The 19,373-nt window shown below is 44.1% G+C and overlaps 1 protein-coding gene across 4 annotated transcripts in view; it reads left to right on the top strand.

Moving 5' to 3' along the window:
- The window catches only part of gramd4a (GRAM domain containing 4a), a 36,863-nt gene extending 24,716 nt beyond the window's left edge, over positions 1-12,147 (top strand). For 2 of the 4 annotated variants that reach the window (XM_080851064.1, XM_080851063.1), the window contains 17 exons: positions 526-646; positions 1,608-1,669; positions 2,225-2,357; positions 2,763-2,788; positions 2,878-2,969; positions 3,355-3,446; positions 3,844-3,892; positions 3,985-4,056; positions 4,150-4,193; positions 4,375-4,484; positions 4,971-5,125; positions 5,576-5,605; positions 7,133-7,277; positions 7,442-7,535; positions 8,074-8,164; positions 8,530-8,598; positions 8,723-12,147. In XM_080851064.1, coding sequence (XP_080707190.1) covers positions 526-646; positions 1,608-1,669; positions 2,225-2,357; positions 2,763-2,788; positions 2,878-2,969; positions 3,355-3,446; positions 3,844-3,892; positions 3,985-4,056; positions 4,150-4,193; positions 4,375-4,484; positions 4,971-5,125; positions 5,576-5,605; positions 7,133-7,277; positions 7,442-7,535; positions 8,074-8,164; positions 8,530-8,598; positions 8,723-8,821 — 1,484 coding nt within the window. In that variant the 3' untranslated portion in view covers positions 8,822-12,147. The remainder of the gene's footprint in view (positions 1-525; positions 647-1,607; positions 1,670-2,224; positions 2,358-2,762; positions 2,789-2,877; positions 2,970-3,354; positions 3,447-3,843; positions 3,893-3,984; positions 4,057-4,149; positions 4,194-4,374; positions 4,485-4,970; positions 5,126-5,575; positions 5,606-7,132; positions 7,278-7,441; positions 7,536-8,073; positions 8,165-8,529; positions 8,599-8,722) is intronic. The other 2 variants (XM_080851065.1, XM_080851066.1) reach the window with 2 other exon arrangements.
- Positions 12,148-19,373: the final 7,226 nt, after the last annotated feature.

Consider the following 19,373-nt stretch of genomic DNA (forward strand, 5'->3'; position numbering starts at 1 on the left):
TTGTGTGTCTGATTGGGTGCTGATGTCAGGCCTCCATTATTAATGGGACTAAGGGGAGTAACAAAGGGTGCTGAGAAACCCCTGGCCTCCACTGCCGCTGGCTGGGCTAGCTGTGTGCCGGGGTGGCATCACCTGACACCAGGGGTGATGTTGGCGCCGTGCGGCAGCGAGGTGAGGCAGGCGGGCAGGCTTTTGATAAAGTAGGGAGGCGAGCCAGAAGGAGAACACAGCTGAGACAATTACCAGCGTTTATCCATCTGTCAGGAGCAGGAGCAGGGGAGAGTGATCATCGGCCCTCTGCGCTGCTGATACACATCTGGTCTGTCAAAGCACGAAAACCTCTCCCGGCTCGCTGCACTCTACTGTGGGAAAATGCTCTGAAATGATTACTGTCATATTTTACACCAGCCCAGGCCAGGTGAACGGTTTTTGCAAGGCTATCAGTGAGGTTTAGAAAAGAAGAGAAATAAAGACATTGTGAAGGTGTGTGTTGCTCGTCTGACGTGCTGGGTTGTGTGTTCACAGAGGAGGAACTGAGAAAGCTGCGAGAGGAGACCAATGTGGAGGTGCTGAAGCAGGAGTTGGAGAAGGAGAGGGGCAAACGGCAGGACCTCGAGCAAAGGATGACGGAAGTGCTCAAGACCAGGTGAGCACACCCCTCTCCCTCTCTAGCTTTACTTTAGTTTAGTCTCTATCTCTAGTCTTTCTCTCTCTCTCTCTCCTTTTATCTTCCATTCTCACTCTCTGTCACTAGCTCAGTGGGTGTGTGTAAGTGTTGACAACCCCACCCTGCGCTCTGACCTGCACCACGCAGTAGGCTGGCTGCAGTGGGCTGCCCTCCAAAGGGTGCCAGCAATAAGGGAGGTAAGGGGCGAGCGAGCGAGCGAACACACGCTGGCTTAAAAATAACCAGCCAACATGGCTCCGCAGGCACCGGGGGGGGGGGGGGGGGAGGGTTCTCAAGGAACCCAGTGAGCAAGTATGTCATCAGCCTGTCACTCGACCCGCTGCAGCCACTGCAGCCACTGTCCCCTCTGTGGCTCTGCAGCAGATGTACCGATGAAGTCCAAGAGCAGGAGGTTTAACTCTGGACACAGGGACTCTGACATACAAATACAAAGTCGTGTATTGATTCTAAGCTTTCATTTGAAATATATACTCACTTGTTGGCAAATGAGGGGTATTTTGGTACAAGGATGGCTTTAGTGTTCCATTTCAGACTCACAGCACAGCCCTGTTCCATTAAAGACCCAGTTTGAGTCCCTAGTGGTCTTTAGTACGGGAGTGCTGATGCGGTGAGAAGAGCAGTGCTGATCAGGGGGAAGCGTGTGGTGTCCTGTTGCTCTGCTGGAGCTAGACGCGTGCCAGGACACCATGTTGCTCTTATGTGACTGATAGTTGAATCTGTCCACTGCCTCCAGGGATCCTATTAAAGGGGAGGTTATCTGCCCCTCACTCCCATTAGCTGTGTAGAGTTTGTGAAGGCTGTTGTCTGTCAAAGCACACTAGTCTGGTACATGTTTGAAGATTTCATTCTGATTTTGAACCAGGTATCCTATGGCCCCCCACATTGCCACTCAAACTGATTATCTGTTGTCTTTGATCAGGTTGGAAGATTCTCCTCCCCAGCCTGCGCGCAAACAGCCGTCGCCCTCAGCCAATGGGACAGGTAACGACTGGGACACTGGTCTCCCTCCGCTATGTGCTTTAAAGGCCCCTGTGTGTTCACAAAACAAGACATTGACAACAACATTGACTTTATGATTGAGTTTATGGAGCTTGCTTGGTTGTGTGGGTCAAGAATGCTTCCTTCAGGCAGACCAACAAAATGTCCGGATTTTGATAAATATATACATCCTCTGCTTTAAGCCTAAAAGGGCGAGATTGTTCTGATAGGTCCCTTATTGCTCAAAATAGCTGAAGTTGCCAACCCAGTGAAGCTGTTATTTTAGGCATCCAACTCAATTTGTGGAACACCTTAACTAGGCCAGTCGGCCCCTTTGTGTTAAAGTTGGGAGCGTCCTCACTGAATTTGGAGCGTCTGTGCCTCCCTCTCTCCTCTGACTGTGACTGTGAGATAGATGCAGAGATGAAGAGAATAGCACGCAGATGTAGTTAGGGAGCGTGTGTGTATTTCTGGAAAAAGTGGGAGGAATAAGCCTTTCAATGTAATCCCAAAAAGTCCCTTAAAGTTAAAAAGTATTTTTTTTTTTTTTCTGAACAGAAAAACAAAAAGAAACCATGTACACGCGGATGATGAGGTGGCTGTATGACCGTGTTGGCGTCTACATTGAGGACTTTCGCTTCCAACCAGAAGAGACAACAGTGGAGCCTGAAGAACCACTAAGTGCTAAAAGGTGAGATCGGAAACGGTTATGTGCAAAGTCAGATGTACTAGGCAGTACTAGTACTATTGAAATGCATGGATTCACTGTAACTCACGGTCAGTGTAGCATTAGTCGTTGCAAATGCCTCGCATTTGACCTCTGGAGGAGAGGCAACTTCTAAATGAGGATACTGCTGCAGAGTTGTCAGTGACTGCTGCCCTCTTGTGGCTGTGGGAGGATACTACACTGCAGGTGTTTTGAGAGGTCACCTTGTTGAGCTCCTGTCCTAGCCCTTGAGGTTGAGTGACTCATAGTGTGATGGACAACGCAGGGGCTCTATACTAATAATAACATTAAGGGGATCAGGGAGATTGAGGCATAGTCATCTTTTCTTTGACATTCCTGCGTGATGACCTCATCATTGTCCTTTTTCAGGTTAACAGAAAATATGCGGCGACTCAGTAAGTACTACTCCTTTTATCTATTCATTAGATTCTGTAGTGAACTTATATGAACATTAACAGGATGTCCCTTTAAAACATTCTTTCAGAACGAGGTGCCAGACCGGTCACTAACTTTATGAGGAACCTCTCCGCCTTATCCAACTGGCATTCCGTCTACACGTCAGCGATTGCCTTCATTGTGAGTACTGCTTTTACCAGAAGCGCACCTTCATTGAGACCTGCTTAACTAGACTACTTAGCCCACAGGTTTGGTCTAGACATTTGTAACTAATATTATATTTTCAGATTAAATGACTGGACATTGAGGGGAAGGCAAAACCCCTTGCTTCGGGGGTGCTAAAATGAAATATGTTTTTCACATATTTATTTTTTCTCTCTCCCTCGCTCTCTCTCCCTCCCTCACCTCTCTCTCTCTCTCTCCCTCGCTCTCTCTCCCTCCCTCCCTCCCTCACCTCTCTCTCTCTCTCGCTCTCTCCCTCTCCCTCCCTCCCTCCCTCACCTCTCTCTCTCTCTCTCTCTCTCTCGCTCTCTCTCCCTCCCTCACCTCTCTCTCTCTCTCTCAGATCTACATGAACGCTGCGTGGCATGGCTGGGCCATCCCCATGTTTCTGTTTTTAGCCATTTTGAGGTTGTCCTTGAATTACCTCATGTCAAGGTAAAGCACAGAACACAACAGAACTGTCCAAAGATAGTTTGGGTGCGGTTGACTTTGACTTTGTAGGACTACATATATTGTTAAGTGCAATAGTCTTCATTATGCGTTGTCTTTACAATATACTATACGTAAGTGAAGGATTTGAAACTTTTTAATTTTTTTGTCACATAACCTTAAGTGCATTGTAATGTAAAGTTAAGTTTTGGTAATATAAAATGGGCCTATGTGGGGGTGTTCATGGTTATGTAGCTGGAGCTGAGAATGGATGGCAGTGTGGGAGTGAGAGGGAGGAAGATGAAGAAGCTGCATTCTCTGACACCTACAGACTGTTTACACAAGAGAGGCTCCAGTTTGGGTTTTTATTATAACATTTGGCAAACATGTCTTTACCCCACAGAGGCTGGAGGATTCAGTGGAGTATCGTGCCTGAAGTCACAGAGCCTGAGGTAAAAATGCCTCATCTTCATTGTCTTATGGCAAACAAGAAATGACCTTATGTGTGTTGGTTGACCTGATGCCCCCCCCTTCTCTCTTATAGGAACCTTCAAAGGAAGACCTGACTGTGTCTGAAAAGTTCCAGTTAGTTCTTGATGTTGCACAAAAAGCACAGGTATTTGCCAGTGTAATACGTGATGAGGTTTCTTCTAATACAGCTTCAGGTAAGTTCCCATTGAATAAAAGCTGTTATTTTCTTCCCTTTCAGAACCTTTTTGGTAAAATGGCAGATGTCTTAGAGAAGATTAAGAAGTGAGTAGCGTGGTTTCTATTTCTGTAGAGACAGGTGTGAAAGTAGTCTGCTGCTTTGATCATTCAATATCGCATGAAGATGATTCATATTGTGGTATGTGTGCATGTGCGTGTGTGTGTGTGTGTGTGTGTGTGTGTGTGTGTGTCTGTGTGTGTGTGTCTGTGTGTATGTGTTTTGCAGCCTGTTCATGTGGGTGCAGCCGGAGATCACTCAGAAGCTGTACATTGCTCTGTGGGTGGCCTTCATCACTTCTTGTGTCCTTCCCTACAAACTCGTGGGTTTTCTTGTTGGTAAGGCTGCCCACAAATAACATTTTATGAAGCCTTGTCACTCATGTCACTCACGTCATCTATCTATGTAATTTCGCCCTTCTTTTTTCCCTGTCTTTTTCTTCCATACACACACACTCACACACACTCACACACACACACACACACACACACACACACCCAACCTCATATAGATCATTTAAAGGCGCAGACAAATTAATGTCTTCAGTTAGGCTGCCTTTAAAGTGCTGTTCCATATTGTGTCTTGCTTAAGTGGCAAGGCAAAAGGTTAAAAGGCAGCGCTAAAGTTTTCACAGAAATGTGAAACTGCTAACACAAAAAATCAGTTACAGAAAAAAATATGTAATTGGAATTGTGTGCATCTTCCTTCATAAAAAGGCTCAAAATCAAAAAATATTCTTTCTGCTCAATCATTCCACATTACTTTCTTCATTCATAGTTGTTGCAACTCAATTGCAGCTTCTTGATCGGACTCTCTTCCAACAGGGTTGTATGCAGGCATCAAGTTCTTCATCATAGACTTCCTCTTCAAGAGTTGCCCCAAACTGCGGGACAAGTATGACACGCCACGCATTGTGTGGAACAACCTCCCCACAGACCCCCAGCTGAAGGAGCGCAGCAACGCCACAGTGTCCCGACGGGTGAGTGTCCTCTTGAGGCGTCACGTCCACGGCCTCAGCCTAAAGAAGCTCCTCAATGTCTCCTGGGCCTCCCCTCAGCTTCCTGCCTCCTCACTGTGTCCTGAATATGACATGAATGTTCCATCATTTATAGTTTTCTGTTCATCCTTAATCCTCTATTCACAAGGACTACTTGTTAAAAATGATGCTAATGGCTAATACTGTAGTCTCTAATTCGATCTTCTTGTTGTAAAACCTGGTATGTTCCACCTATGTTTGTGTGCCTGTGTTTGTGTGTCGATGTGTTTTTGTGATTGTTGGTAGTGTGTGTGTGTGTGTGTGTTTGTGGGGTCCTAAGGCAGGCCCCTCCCTGATAATACACTAAATGATCCCCCTAAGCATCTCTGTAGATCAGGGCCATTGTATGCTCGAGTGACTGTCACACATGTGTTCTGTTGTTTCTCTTCTCAGCTGTCTTGTGCGGAAAAGGTAGGGACTCAGGTGTGCCTCTGTTCAGTCTAGTCGTGCCTCTGTGTGCCACCAGCTGACCTTACTGTGTGTGTGTGTGTGTGTGTGTGTGTGTGTGTGTGTGTGTGTGTGTGTGACTGGATAGAGACACACCCCTGTTACATAAACTGTGTATGTATGTGCAAACGGATCAAAATATCCCACTTTTGCTAGTTATGTGTTGCGTTTTTAGTAGTTGTTTTAGTAGTTTCCCAACAGACATGATCATTCCCTATGGCCACGAGGCCTCCACTTCTGTGGAATTGGAGTAATAGCGTTATTGCTGACTGTTTTAACTTGGCAAATGTGGGATGTTTGCATCCATTGTCACAGACAAACTCTTGGAGTACCTCCGCAGTAGATTGTGTCCCAAATCAAATGTACCTAGACAGTGCCTTAGCTGTAGGTTTCAAAGTGCGTTAGTGATGGTTTTCCCTACTGTAGGTTTCCCCTAGCTTAGGCTATAGTAGTATCTTCACATTCGATGCAGTATGTGGGAGTCTTGTGTTAACCTCATTATATTTACATTTAGTCATTTAGCGGACACTTTTGTCCAAAGCGACGTTCAAGGGAGAGAACAGTCAAGCTAAGAGCATTAGTACCCTGGTGTAACAATAAATCTTACTTTACATAGAAATTAAAAATAAACAAAATTAAACGAAATAGAAAAGAAAAAGAAGTGCAGGAATGTGACTGCTGTAAGTGCAAGTTAAGCACTAGACGAAGTGCCAGATAGGAAGGGAGGTGCTCTCTGAAGAGTTGGGTCTTCATGAGCTTCTTGAAGGTAGAGAGGGACGCCCCTGCTCTGGTAGTGCTAGGCAGTTCGTTCCACCAACGTGGAACTGCAAATGAGAATAGTCTGGATTGCCGTACCTGCACAGACAACAGAGCAAAACGACGCTCACAAGACGAGCGCAGCATCCTGGGTGTAACATTTGCCATTACAAGATCATTTAGGTAGGTGGGAGCCGACCCAGCAAGCACTCTGTAGGCAAGCATAAGTGACTTGAACTTAGGACTTTTCAACTGAATTCAAGCAATTGAGCTTGAGCATGAAGATCTAGCACTGAAGGCATGGCCACCTATTTGCACTGTCAAAACATAAGCTAACTAACCATCATTTTGTATGTGCATAGGGGACAAAAAACTGACTTCAACGCTGAACTGATCCTGGCCCTACCTCTTTCTTTATCTCTCTCTTTCTCTCTCTCTTTCTCTCTCTCTCTCTCTCTCTCTCTCTCTCTCTCTCTCTTGCTATATTTCACTCTGGTTCATACACCCCATAGACAAACAGTCACACACACAAACTCAGACTTGTTCTAAGCACACAGGCACTAAGGAGACTAACATGTTTGTCAACACTCTTGTTAGAGGTGGAGATTTCCGCTGGAAGGCTGGCTTTTTTCATTTGGTTTTTGAGCTTAACTGTTTTGAGGGCACCATGTGTAAAGGTTTGGGGTATCTGTCTGCATGCTTTTTGTCCAGCTCTCATTTGGTAAGAGCTGTCCTGTTTCCTTCCAGGTCCAGCCAGTGGTTTCACGGAGTAGCCTAGCAACAGTCCCCTGTGGTGTCAGCCGTGAGGAGGAAAGTAGCCGCTCCCACAACCCCAAGAAAGGGGCCTTCCACGAGGTCTTCAGTCTGACCGAGAATGAGCGGCCCTTACCAGGTGCCTGATTTAAAAAAACATAAACTCAGCAGACGCATATTGTTCTTGTGGAATGTACATCATTATGTCTCAGCGTTGCCCTTTTCAACGTTTTGAGATGGGATCACTTAAATAGTCCCTGTTCCACTGGGTGGAAATATGAAATGATATGTTTGTATTTCCAGTGTGTGAGAACGGCTGGAGGTGCTGCTTAATAAACAGGGACAGGAAGATGCCCACAGACTACATCCGTAATGGAGTTCTCTTCGTCACAGAAAAGTAGGTATCACCCTCATACCACGACATACCACACAGGAATCTGCTCTAGTGGAAAGCATTGTTTGGAGATAACAAAGATGTCAGGAATAGACAAGAACAGAAAACAGTATAAATAGCAATTGTAGAAAAGTATTAATTTACTATTTCTAGATGTGAATTGGTAATTTTTAAAGTTGTAGACCGTGGAAAGTGCCAAAAGTGAAAGTACCTTTTTATGTCTGCTAGTCCTGCTTTCTCTTTCTGTCATTAATAGTTATGTGCTAACCTCCCCCTGAGGTTAACAGAAAACTAGCTTCTGTGCTGTGCGCTGACCATAGTCTACAGAACAAGTGAGAGTGTTCAAATAACTGCCCACTGTCAGGGACGGAAATGTGAAGTTATATTGTAAGAAGCATGAGTTGCACACCATTAAATATGATGGAAGGACACTCTCGCTAAATCAGCACTGCATATACAGTAACTGCTGCTCCATTAGCTCATATATTTCCAGTAGGTTTATCACAGCACGTAGGCCAATGTCTGTCTCTGTTTCCTGTAGCTACCTGTGCTTTGAGAGCTCCAGCTCCAGGTCAGGCTCCTCAAAGAAAAACAAAGTCATCAAGCTGGTCGACATCACAGACATACAGAAGGTAAGCAGCCATAGGCTCAGCCTAGACATATATGGTCATGTTCCTGTCCTTTTAGTGCCGCTGGGCTCTCAGCTCTCCCCCTTACAAATGATCTTCTTACATTTCATGTTTTTATCACTCCCTTTAGTAAACATGTTATTCATGATTAATGTTTTGGTCTCTTTTTTTCTATTCATTTGGTCTGGCTTTTATTAACCCTTTTCCACATCCAAACTATTGTGTAAAAATGCATGGATATATATTTACATTTATTATGCATCTTTTTTAAATGGGTTTTAACCCCAGTAAAAATGTTTGGCTGAATTTGAACAGTCATGAGTTTCAGTAAAAAGTAAGCAAGTTGTATCTGTAATATCTAATTTCAGTACAAAGTCCTCTCTGTACTTCCTGGATCTGGAATGGGGATTTCCATAGCCACGCCCTCCACTCAGAAGGTGAGAACAACAAGTCCAGGGTGTGGTTGATCAAAAACGAAATATATTGATTTCATATTCTTATTGCCCTTTTGTAATTCTGTCTGCTCCTTTTTCTCTGGCCTTCTGTCCGTCTCCCTTCCAGCCCTTGGTGTTTGGTGCCATGATTCACAGAGACGAGGCCTTTGAGGCCATCTTCACCCAATACATGAAGAATATGACCACACCTGGTCCTGAGACCTAGCGTCTACCTCCCAGGGCAGCCGGGGGCCTGCTAGCACTGCTGCACCACTGGGGCTGGGAGCGGGACTGGTCAATGTCCTGTCCGCTCCCCTGTCTCACTCTGCTAAGGCCAGGCTCGTGGCCAAAGCAAACTGTCTCTCTCTCTCTCTCTCTCTCTCTCGCTCTCTCTCTCTCTCTGTCTCTCTCTCTCTCTCTCTCTCTCTCTCTCTCTCTCTCACTCACTCGCTTAGTCGTCTGGCCTTGCCGAGTCGTCACCCCTGTCATGGAGGATGGGACATCAGGCTTCACATGGGTCATGGAACACATTCCTGTTTGGGGTGTGCGTGTGTGTGTGTGCGTTAGTGTGTGTTTGTGTGTGTGTGCGTACCTGTGTGTGTGTGTATGCGTGTGTGTGTGCGTACGTGTGTGTGCGTGTGTGTGTGGCTGTCTACAGGACTGGACAGGCTGGTTCTTTTTAAACACTGATTTCATCATGGAGGGCGGGAGGCTGGATCTCCTTGCCTGCCGGACTTTGTGTCTCTTTCACTTTCAAGAAGAGTGTGTATGATTCAGAGTATGTTTTTGTTTGGGAGTGAGTGAGAGAGTGTGTTCATGTTTCCTGTCTGATATGTTGTGTTCCAGTGTTATTATCCCTGCACGGTGGGATAGGGGTTATTATTACATTGGGGACAAAAAAAGTGCAAATGACAAAACAAAGTGAAGCCTTTTTGTACGTTTACATTGTTGCTGTGTGTGTGCGACTGTGCGTACGATATCTCACATTGCAGCAGCAGTGTGCTTCAGGTGTCTTTTTATGTCCAAATGATTCACAGTCCCTCAGTGCAATGCTACAGGGGGCTGTGGACTTACTTCCAGGTATGACGTCATTTCAATGCCTTTCTTTTGAGCCATCAGTATTTTTTGTTGGAGCACTTGGAAAGAATGCTGTAAGCAGATGAAGTGAATGTCAAAGACTGAAGCACATGTGTATGAGTGCTAACATAACATGTCACCCACACCTTTTTATAGGGTTTCTGCTATTGCCGACCAACCATTGTGACCTGCCAACAGTACAGTTAACGGGGGTAGAGTCCAATGTCTCTTCGCTGAGGTGAAGCGAATGTTTCATATGAACTAAGTATTTACATTAGATGTACCTTAGCAGGATGTAAGGAGTTATGATGAGATTGAGCTGTGTGCACTATATTGATTTTTTTTATTATTATTATTTCTCATCCTTTATTGCACAATATTTGTCTCAGAAAATCAGAAAGATTGACTAATGGCTTTCTGAACGTAAAGCAGCTGACCAAGACGTAAGTGTAAAACATTTAAACTGTTGGTAAATAGGGCTGGTTAACAATGTCCGGAGGCCGAGTACACACACACACACACACACACACACACACACCACCACCAAAGCCATCAGCCATTACGTTACCAGCGCAGCATGTTAATTTCCTTAGATTCACAGACCTAGTTGACAACTGACAGATGTATCGTAAATTGTGACCTTCAGTCAACCAAATACTCTATTAGTACCACCTAGCTGAATAAAAGGTCAGATTAGGGGGTCTTTTAGCATAAGCAGCTCTGAGATCAAGGTGTTTGCTGCTGCTTTGATCTCATAGGATATGTAACATTGCTTTCCCAATCACTCACATTCAGAAGTCTCAGAAGATGGTAATCAAGTTTGGGTTTTGAATCTTCAAAATAGAAACATTAGGTAGAACTCAAAATCGTTCCTATTTATATCTGTGTAAAGGTTCCTAGCATCTTAGCCATCTTATGCTGTATATGTATGTATACTTTAAGGAAACAAAATAAAACCGTATGAGAAAAGGGCAGCAACCTCATTAAAATGCATTAAAAGCATAAATCATGTAGTGTAACATTATGAAGTAAGCTCCTGCTAGAGTCTGCAGTCTCAGTTTGACTGATGTAGTATTGCCATGTAACTGAAGACAGTTCAAATACTAATCAACTCTTTGACCAAACAACACAGTTAGAACTGATACCTCCTGAAACTTGTCTGGGAATTCCCTGCCCCTTCACTGCATTCCATTTGTTCAGTTGGTCTGGCCAACTCTCAACGGCGCTCCACTTCAGCCACCTGATTGGACAGTCCTTTAACCAATCAGACCAACGATACTATACAACGATACAACGATCGGTAATAAAGCAAACACATATTTTTTCTGTATGAATTGTTCCAGGGCAAGTTTCTGTTCTGTTTTCAAAGAAAACTTGCCTTATCGAAGTTTTGCGGTGCTTCGGTGGCCACTATGTCCAATATTTAAAAACTCTCCGTGCAGTAGATTTTGTAACGTAGCCGTGGTAAGTTTAAATCCGCCAATGGCGCGCCAGGTAGCCAAAAGCCAGTTTGTGATTGGCTCCAAGGATTCTGGAAACCTTGAAATGAACGGGTATGCAAACTTGGCCAGACCCAGTTCTGAGGCTAAATCAATTTGGCCGGAAGAAGTGGGGCGGGACTTCCCAGACTATCCTGAAACAGGAAAAAGCTGTTTGCTGGAGGTATCAGAATTCAAGCACGTCTCAGTGTCTGAAGAGGATCTGGACACAAGGTCCAGGAGTTCCTTGGTCCCAGGCATAGAAGCACAGAATGTTTTGTGTGAGCAATAGTTTTGCCAAAAAAAAAAAAAAAAATCCTTTTCTTTTTTCACTGGCCATTTTCTGCCTAACTGTGATGTTTACGAAGGGCTGGGACTAAACCCAGATTGTTTAGAAGTCTGTCTGAACCCCTCCTCCCCAGACCGGACAAGGGTCATGAAGACTGGACATATATCTCATAGAAAGAGCTATGGGGACGTTTCCATGAGCGCTCTGCAGAGGCGTATGGTAGCCCTGTGCTCGTCTTGTCCAGAACAACAGCAGGCCTTTTTTTCTGATGTTGGAAATCAAGTCTCATTGAATTGTAGAGTCATTGTGCAGGTAACATGACTTGATCAGCTGTGCTCTAGTCGAGAGATTCATTTATAATTGTTATCAGAATAAATTCAGGCCATGACGTGTCACCGATCACAGCACCTCATGACCCCTCAACACCGGTGTATTTGTGTGTGACTATGTTACTGAAAGTATTGGTTCTGTGTGTAAATGTTGTCCAAGCATTTTCATAATAATCTCAAAATGGTATCACTGTAAAGCTTCATCTACAAATGTCATCTGAGAGGTGTGAAATATTATTTGTCATTGGTGTCCGAAGACGAATGACTACAATGGAGTTTATAATTTTAAAAATCTGTAATAAAAATGTTCTGTTTTTAAATGAAAGGTGTTCTGTAAAACATTGTGATGTATTTTATTTAAGTAAATGGATTGAAAGTAGTTGTTGTCTCCCTTAATGGATTGTTTTTGATGTAAACATACACACACTACAAATCATATCAGCTGACACGTATCAGTCATTTGTCCAGCATGACATCAGGCCACACATCAGGCTGTAGCTGGTAAGCTTGAAGTGTGTTGAGCTCAATGGGTATTTCAGCCTGGAGGAATGTTTGGAAGTTCAAGTGCACTAGCCAGTGTGTTTGACCTGAGAATGTCTGCTGTTCATTTCTCGCGATATTCTGAACACACTGGGTTATCGAACTAAGCACTAGAGGTTTCTCCAACATTGCCATGTGAATATGTGAACTTTACACACACAGTATCATGCATTCTGTTGCGGACCCATGACAGTATACTTTAAACAAGCCCTTCCACACTTCTTCATTGCTTTAGTGAAACCATATTTCCCCCATAATTTCAACATTCTTCACATTGTAATTACGGGTTTGAGAGCAATAAGACAACCAGTATAGGAACATAATTTACAAAAAATGTACTAGCGATCAAGAGTATATGTAGATACCACGCAGATGTGTGTTCCCGTACTGGTGCTGGCTAATAGATGAAAAGTAAAATCACGCGAACATTGCGCATGACGCAAATTTCGTCTGCAGCAAACCACATTTTTCGTCATCACGCCAAAATGTTAGCTGCGCATGAGAATGCACTGAGTGAGTCAGGTTCAAGAGAAAACAAGATACTTTGTTATTAATTGCTTAAACAGACCTATCAAAATCAACGGTCTGCTGCAGATTCACACAAGGTAGAGATATTATTTCAAACACCTTGATTAAGTGATTGAGCTTGAGCTCTTAGACGCGTCCGCCACAGCAGACAAAACGAGTTTACTTCGGAGACACCCATGCGCACACATGACCGAGGGTACATACTTGCCCCATACGCATTCTTGATTCATTGGCAATCGCACACTCGGAACGGCACAGTGGGCAAAAATATATCACACCGTTCCTTTTAGGTAATGGGTGGCGGTGGGTCCGTCATCCTATTTAGAAGTACGATATCACTTCAGTTTGCACTTTGCACACATCAATACAGGGCGGAGGTTTCGCCATCAATCATATTCATATGATGTGTGTTTTTAAATTGGATGATACAAGCAGGTACTGAGCGTTAGTGTGGCAAACACCTGTTCCTCCGTCCTGACACTAGAGGGCACTCACGTAAAAGGAGACAGCGCAGATGCAGAAGTAGCCTACTGTAGATCATTTGAAACACCGTATAGACTTAATTCATTTATTCATTTTATAATTTATTTCTGTACCATATTATAGTGTATACTTACAGTAGTCCTCTCGTATAGCAGGTAGAGAGATAGATAGCCTACTAATATTGCTTTTTAGTAATATGCAGTATTAAGTGGTGTTTTGGCTTATCTTTCCTAATACAATCATTTCTATATAAATCAATACAGAAAAAGTATCAACTTCAAAACACGATGGATAAATGTTTAGTTATTATTTTGCCTTAGTCTAATAGAAAAAAAATAGGAAGAAACTCAGACAGCTTGCAATCTATTTTGCTGTGTGTAAGCCACAATTTGGTTCCGGAAACAGTAGCAAATTAATTGGAAATTTGTATGTAAAAAATCACCATAAGTATAAATCATCAAGGAATGCTACCTTCTTTCGTTTCAATTCAACCACAAGGGGCTTTGTGCAGGAAATATGCCTTCCTTTGTGTTGGAATGAAGGCTCTCCTGCTAATAGCCTCCAAAGGCACGAGGTGGAAATTACTTCTTGAATGCCTATTCAAAAGAAGACTTTGATTTTGTTTCCCTCTTATACCTCTGCAGAATGCGAATGCGTGAAAGAAAATATATTAAAATTGAATAAGCCCCCCTTGTTGCCATCTCTTGCAATACAAGAGCGATGTCAAAAAACTCTTAGACTTGTAATAGAAAGTGCCCCTGAAAACTCTTCTCCGCTGAGTGCCCTGCATTTCAATGATGCTCTCCAGTGATGAATTGGAGAAAAAGTGCCCTTGTGACAGTAAAGTCTGATAAAACTTCCATAAACCATTTGAATGCGTTGAGTCAGATAAGACTTGATGTTGCCCTCCACTTGTGAACCACTCATTTTGGTAAATAGTTTTTTGTAAAATTGGTCTTATCTGTGGATGTCTTCTTTCCAACCTATGCGATTTGATGTACTGGAAAAAGAGCAGATGTTGAAGCGGTTTTGATGAGAGAAAATCATGGAGGTTTGATGGAGGGGGGGTTTATTTTTAGAGCGAGGTGATGGAATGTGACATTGCCAGACTCCCCCTGCACTTCTGACAGGGCAGTTTGTAAACGGTGATGGAGGCGGTTGCACCGCGCAGCTCTGGAGATGCGTCCCGGTTCAACGTGCCGCGCGAGTGGAGCGAAGCGGGCCGTAGGAGGACAGCCGGCCGGCCGCTCCAGCCTCGGCTGCGCAGAACCACGGGGGACCTGATGGATAGGCGGCGTGTGAGCAATGTGGCCCATCATCGCCCGTGAGCTGAGGTGACCCCCGCACTGCATTAGGAACCCATATGACAGTCATTTGGCACCTTATGAAGTATCCATTTTTCACAGGTAAAATTTCAGGGCCGTGTATGGTCCCATGAGGACACAGGCAAAGCAATTCCTCTCCCAGCGATGACCGTTGCCCTGTGCTTTGCAGAATATATATATACGAGAGTTTAGTGGGACGCATACAAACCAAAAAATGACACTTTTACTCAGATCAACACAGAATTTTCAGCAACTATTGTGTAGCCTACTCTTAGTTTTTCATGTAGGCCTACTGCACATGCAGATTCAAACAGACCAAATGTGGGACCAGTAATAAGTTGGTGTGGGACAATGTTGGACATGTTACCAGCGCTGAAAGGTAAACTCAAACTTTGATATGGCTTAATGTCTATCTAACTAAATAAGAAACTGTTGGATACCGCCTTTCGATTGTAAAACACTTATACTTTGTCCTTTTGTCGATTCCTCAGCTCCCCAATGAGGCCATAAAAGAGATCTTTTGAAATATGAAAGTTTGATTGACGGCTTTCACAGCCACTTGATGACCGCCTACTTCTTAGCTAATCGTAGAAAGCCAGGATTTTAGAAAAGTATGTGGCATTTGCAGGGATGGATTACCGACCGGGCCTACAGGGCCCAGGCCCAGGGGCCCATGAGCTCAGGGGGCCCCTAAGCTTGAGCCTTTGGGTAAAGTCGCTGTTATGTATCTCTTACTGTGTTTTAAAGAGGTGTATTTTATTAATTGAGTGTACTGCGCTGTGTTAGAAAATGTGTATGTGCGCTGTAAATCCTGTTGAAGTACAGGTGAATTTAGCAAGTGTTCTGTTGAAAAAAAATGTCATTACATTTAAGTAATGTCTTGCAAGCGCAATGTTCTTGTGGCCACGCGCACAAAGGGGGAGGGGGGCTTTTACATGTCCAGGCCCAGGGGCCCATGGTTTCATAATGCGTCCATGGGCATTTTTTTGAGCGAGGTTGCTGCTGAGTTGAAACTATGGCTCATAGGCAAGAGCGGCTCATGTGCGGGCGGGTAAAATAACGCATCCATGTGTTTTTATTTCTGGCAATTAAAAAGCGAAAATGACCAATGAAAAAGCGGCACATTGACGTAATCTCAATAATATGCGGACAAAGTGTCAGTACAACTCAAAGCGCGGGACACCTGGTCACCCGCACAACATATGGCTCCTTCTAGAAAAACATTATTCTATACTTTCTATAAAGTTTCCACAGAAACACTGAAATGTTTACTAAGTATATAATGAGGTGATGGTGGTGGTGTGCTTGAGATGTCGACTGAAACTGCCAGCTTAGAGCGATCCCTTTGCTGGCAAAAGTTGACATTCCAAAGCCAATTAAGCTTGGGAATCCTCCCTGGGGTTTTTAGCTGTGGATGTTAATTGGGATATAATGTATTCCTGCAGTCCATGGCTCCAAGTGAAGCTGCAGACACGTTCCTGATGCTGGGATATATCCAGGCCTTAGCTGCTAACTTCAGCGGGCTGATGGAGAGGTAATTGGGGTTAATCCACTCTATGTAGGGATCTGCGCAAAATTCGTATCCTTTTAGTGTTCACTTTGTGAGGAAGTAATTTGCCTCCGTAATGTCTTACACGTTCTTCAAACATGAAACTATAGACTCATTTGTGTGGCCTTCCTTTTTTTTTTCCCTCAAGGTGAAACATCGTCATAGTATTATATAGTGAAAATCCGATTGAGCACAGTGTAGGCATGATTAATTCTGAATTAATGAATAAGTGCTTAAAATATCTCGGGTCAAACATTGTCTCCATTCGCAGGATCGTTCCTTACACCTGCGAGCATTTTCACGAATGTTTGCCTGTGACAGGAGGGTTAAATGAAAACAAGAAGCCCAGTGAGATAAGGAGTGTGAACGTGTTAGCACTCTGACTCGTTTGTTAGGGAAGTGCTGTGTGTTGGCTTTGTGTGTTGCGACTCCCCGCTGGCTGGGGTATGAATGTGTGCTGCTGCTGTGCCTGTGCGGCGAAGGCCCCAGAGGAGACCGCTGTCTGACGAGACTAATTCCCCTATGACACTTCCCCACTGCTCACAGGAGGCGCCACGGAAACACATCTCACACTTACCACCGCCGCAGTTCTGACTGTGTCGCCGGGCATGAAAGATGAGATAGGAGCGCGCATCCTCTGTCTCTGGACAAGATTTTCCTTGTGAATGACTCAGTGGGATACAACAGCACATGTTTTCCCAGTGGTCATAGATATGACTACATTTATGTCTATCTCCTCGTTCACAGAGATTAGTCCTTGAAGCTGCACTCCAGTGGTTGACATCTTTTCCCCTTCTTGTTATGGGCATGAAGAGACCAAATATGTCTGCTGATAGTACTGCCTCCCAGGGTGCACTCCCTAGCAGTTTGAGCTGAACTGAAGGCTCGGCATGAATAAGTGAATTTCATTTTCTGCGCCCCGGCTCGAGCATCCTTTATGCCTCAGAACCTCATTAATTAGGATGCTGATCGCACGTTGGGAATAAATGCTGTTGCTCATGGAAGTCTTGATGTTGGTGCTAAGCTAAAGCTGACTGATTGTCGATCCTAATGAGCTGCTGCGCTGTTTACTCGATATGCATGGTGTGAGGCGCACGGGGGCTAGGGGTGCGTGTTTTTAATGATGTTTATTTGCCGTAACTTTGAGGAGTGGGAGCGTTTTGTGCTAATCAGCAGATGTTTAAGTTAAAGAGGGAGCACTGGGCACAGCTGTGAAAAATGTTACACAAAGGAAGCTTGTTCTTGTTGAAAAGGTCCTGCTTTTCACTCAACAAGAACGATAGAGTTTTATTTCACTTTTGTTTCATATATTTTCATGACATAATTCCCGTCATACTTGTTAGATAGCTAACAATGTTTTATAGATTTATACACTTTTCATCATAAAGGCAACTTATGTTTTAGACCAGACACAAAGGGTGAAGTGGAATTACATCTTATACATTCGGGAAAATAAGTATTTGAACCCCTGCCGATTTCGCAAGTTTGGCCACTTGCAAAGAAATGTGTGATCTATAAATGTAATGGTAGGTGTATTTTAACAGTGAGAAATAGAATATCAACAAAAAACAAAAAAATGCATTTTATTACATTTATTACTTTGTATTTGTGGCTTATTTGTATTTGTATTTGATGCAGAAAATACGTATTTGAACCCCCAAGCAAACAGCAAGAATTCTGGTCCCAATGACCAGTTATGTGCCCAAGAAGTACACAGATTAGTCCTCATTAGGCCTAACAAGGTACAACTTCTCTCAACTGGTGACGTGTCCAAAGAATCATGTCCAAACCTGTCCAAAGAATCATACTTCAAACCTTCAACCTCCAAAGAGACGTCAGAGATAAGATTGTAGACCTGCACAAGGCTGGAATGGGCTACAAAACCATCGGCAAGCAGCTTGGTGAGAAGCAGACAACTATTGGTGCGATTATTTGTAAATGGAAGCAACACCAAACAACTGTCAATCGTTCTAGGCCTGGGGCTCCATGCAAGATATCCCCTTGTGCGGTATCGGGGATCATCCGAAAGGTACAGAATAACCCCAGAACTACACAGGGGGAGCTTGTGAATGATCTCAAGGCAGCTAGGACCACAGTCACCAAGGAAACCATTGGCAACACACTACGCCGTTATGGTTTGAAGTACTGCAGCATTCACAAGGTCCCCCTGCTCAAGGAAGCACATGTACAGGGCCGTCTGAAGTTTGCCAATGAACACTTCTAAGGAGGATTGGGAGACAGGATGTGGTCAGATGAGATCAAAATCAAGCTCTTTGGCATCAACTCGACTTGCCGCGTTTGGAGGGGGAAGAATGCTGAATATGACCCCAAGAACACCATCCCCACCGTCAAGCATGGAAGTGGAAACATTATGCTTTGGGGCTGTTTCTCTGCCAAGGGTACAGGACGACTCCACCGCATCGAGAGGACTATGGATGGGGCTATGTTACGTGGAATATTGGGCTTGAACCTCATTCCCTCCCATTGAAAACGCAACCTTAAGGATTTGGAGAGGATCTGCAAAGAGGAGTGGACCAAAATCCCTCCTGAGATGTGTGTAAACCTGGGTACTATTCGCCGACACTCGCTAAGCGGTTTAGCGAGCTAAACTCCAGGCTAAAAAAAGACAACACCGCTTTAGCGGATTCGCCGAAGCAACTTTTGCTCAATTTCCATGGTAATTAATCGCTTAGCCTTAGCCTGCTCCAGGGCAGGCTAAGCAAAGTTTAGCTGGCTAAACTTGCCACACCCACGCCAAAAGGAGGGATCCCATTGACAAGGAGTCATAGTTTGATTAGCGTAGGAAGAGTTCTTTGCGATCGCCAAGAAGATCCATTTTTCCATCATGATGAGTTCTTGTATGAGCGCTACCGATCCACCCGACAAGGAATAATTAATTTAGAAGACCTTCTCGAGTCATTTATTGCACCACCGACAGTGGTAGCCTAAAGTAGAGTTGAGACATTGGTAGGCTACAGTTGATAAACCCGAAATAACTTTCATAATGCAGCCTGAGACGTGATTTTTAGTTTGCACATGAATACTAACGTTTTCTTTGATCCCAGGAAATTTGAGCACATAACCCAAATAGATATTGGCTAAAGTTGTTTTACCTACTTTAACTTACATCATTGCAAACGTTTAGTTTTGCAAACGTGTCTAGTGTTTGTGCGGTAGTGA

The sequence above is a fragment of the Sprattus sprattus genome, assembly GCF_963457725.1.
Source record: "Sprattus sprattus genome assembly, chromosome: 14".
Taxonomy (NCBI): Eukaryota; Metazoa; Chordata; class Actinopteri; order Clupeiformes; family Clupeidae; genus Sprattus; species Sprattus sprattus.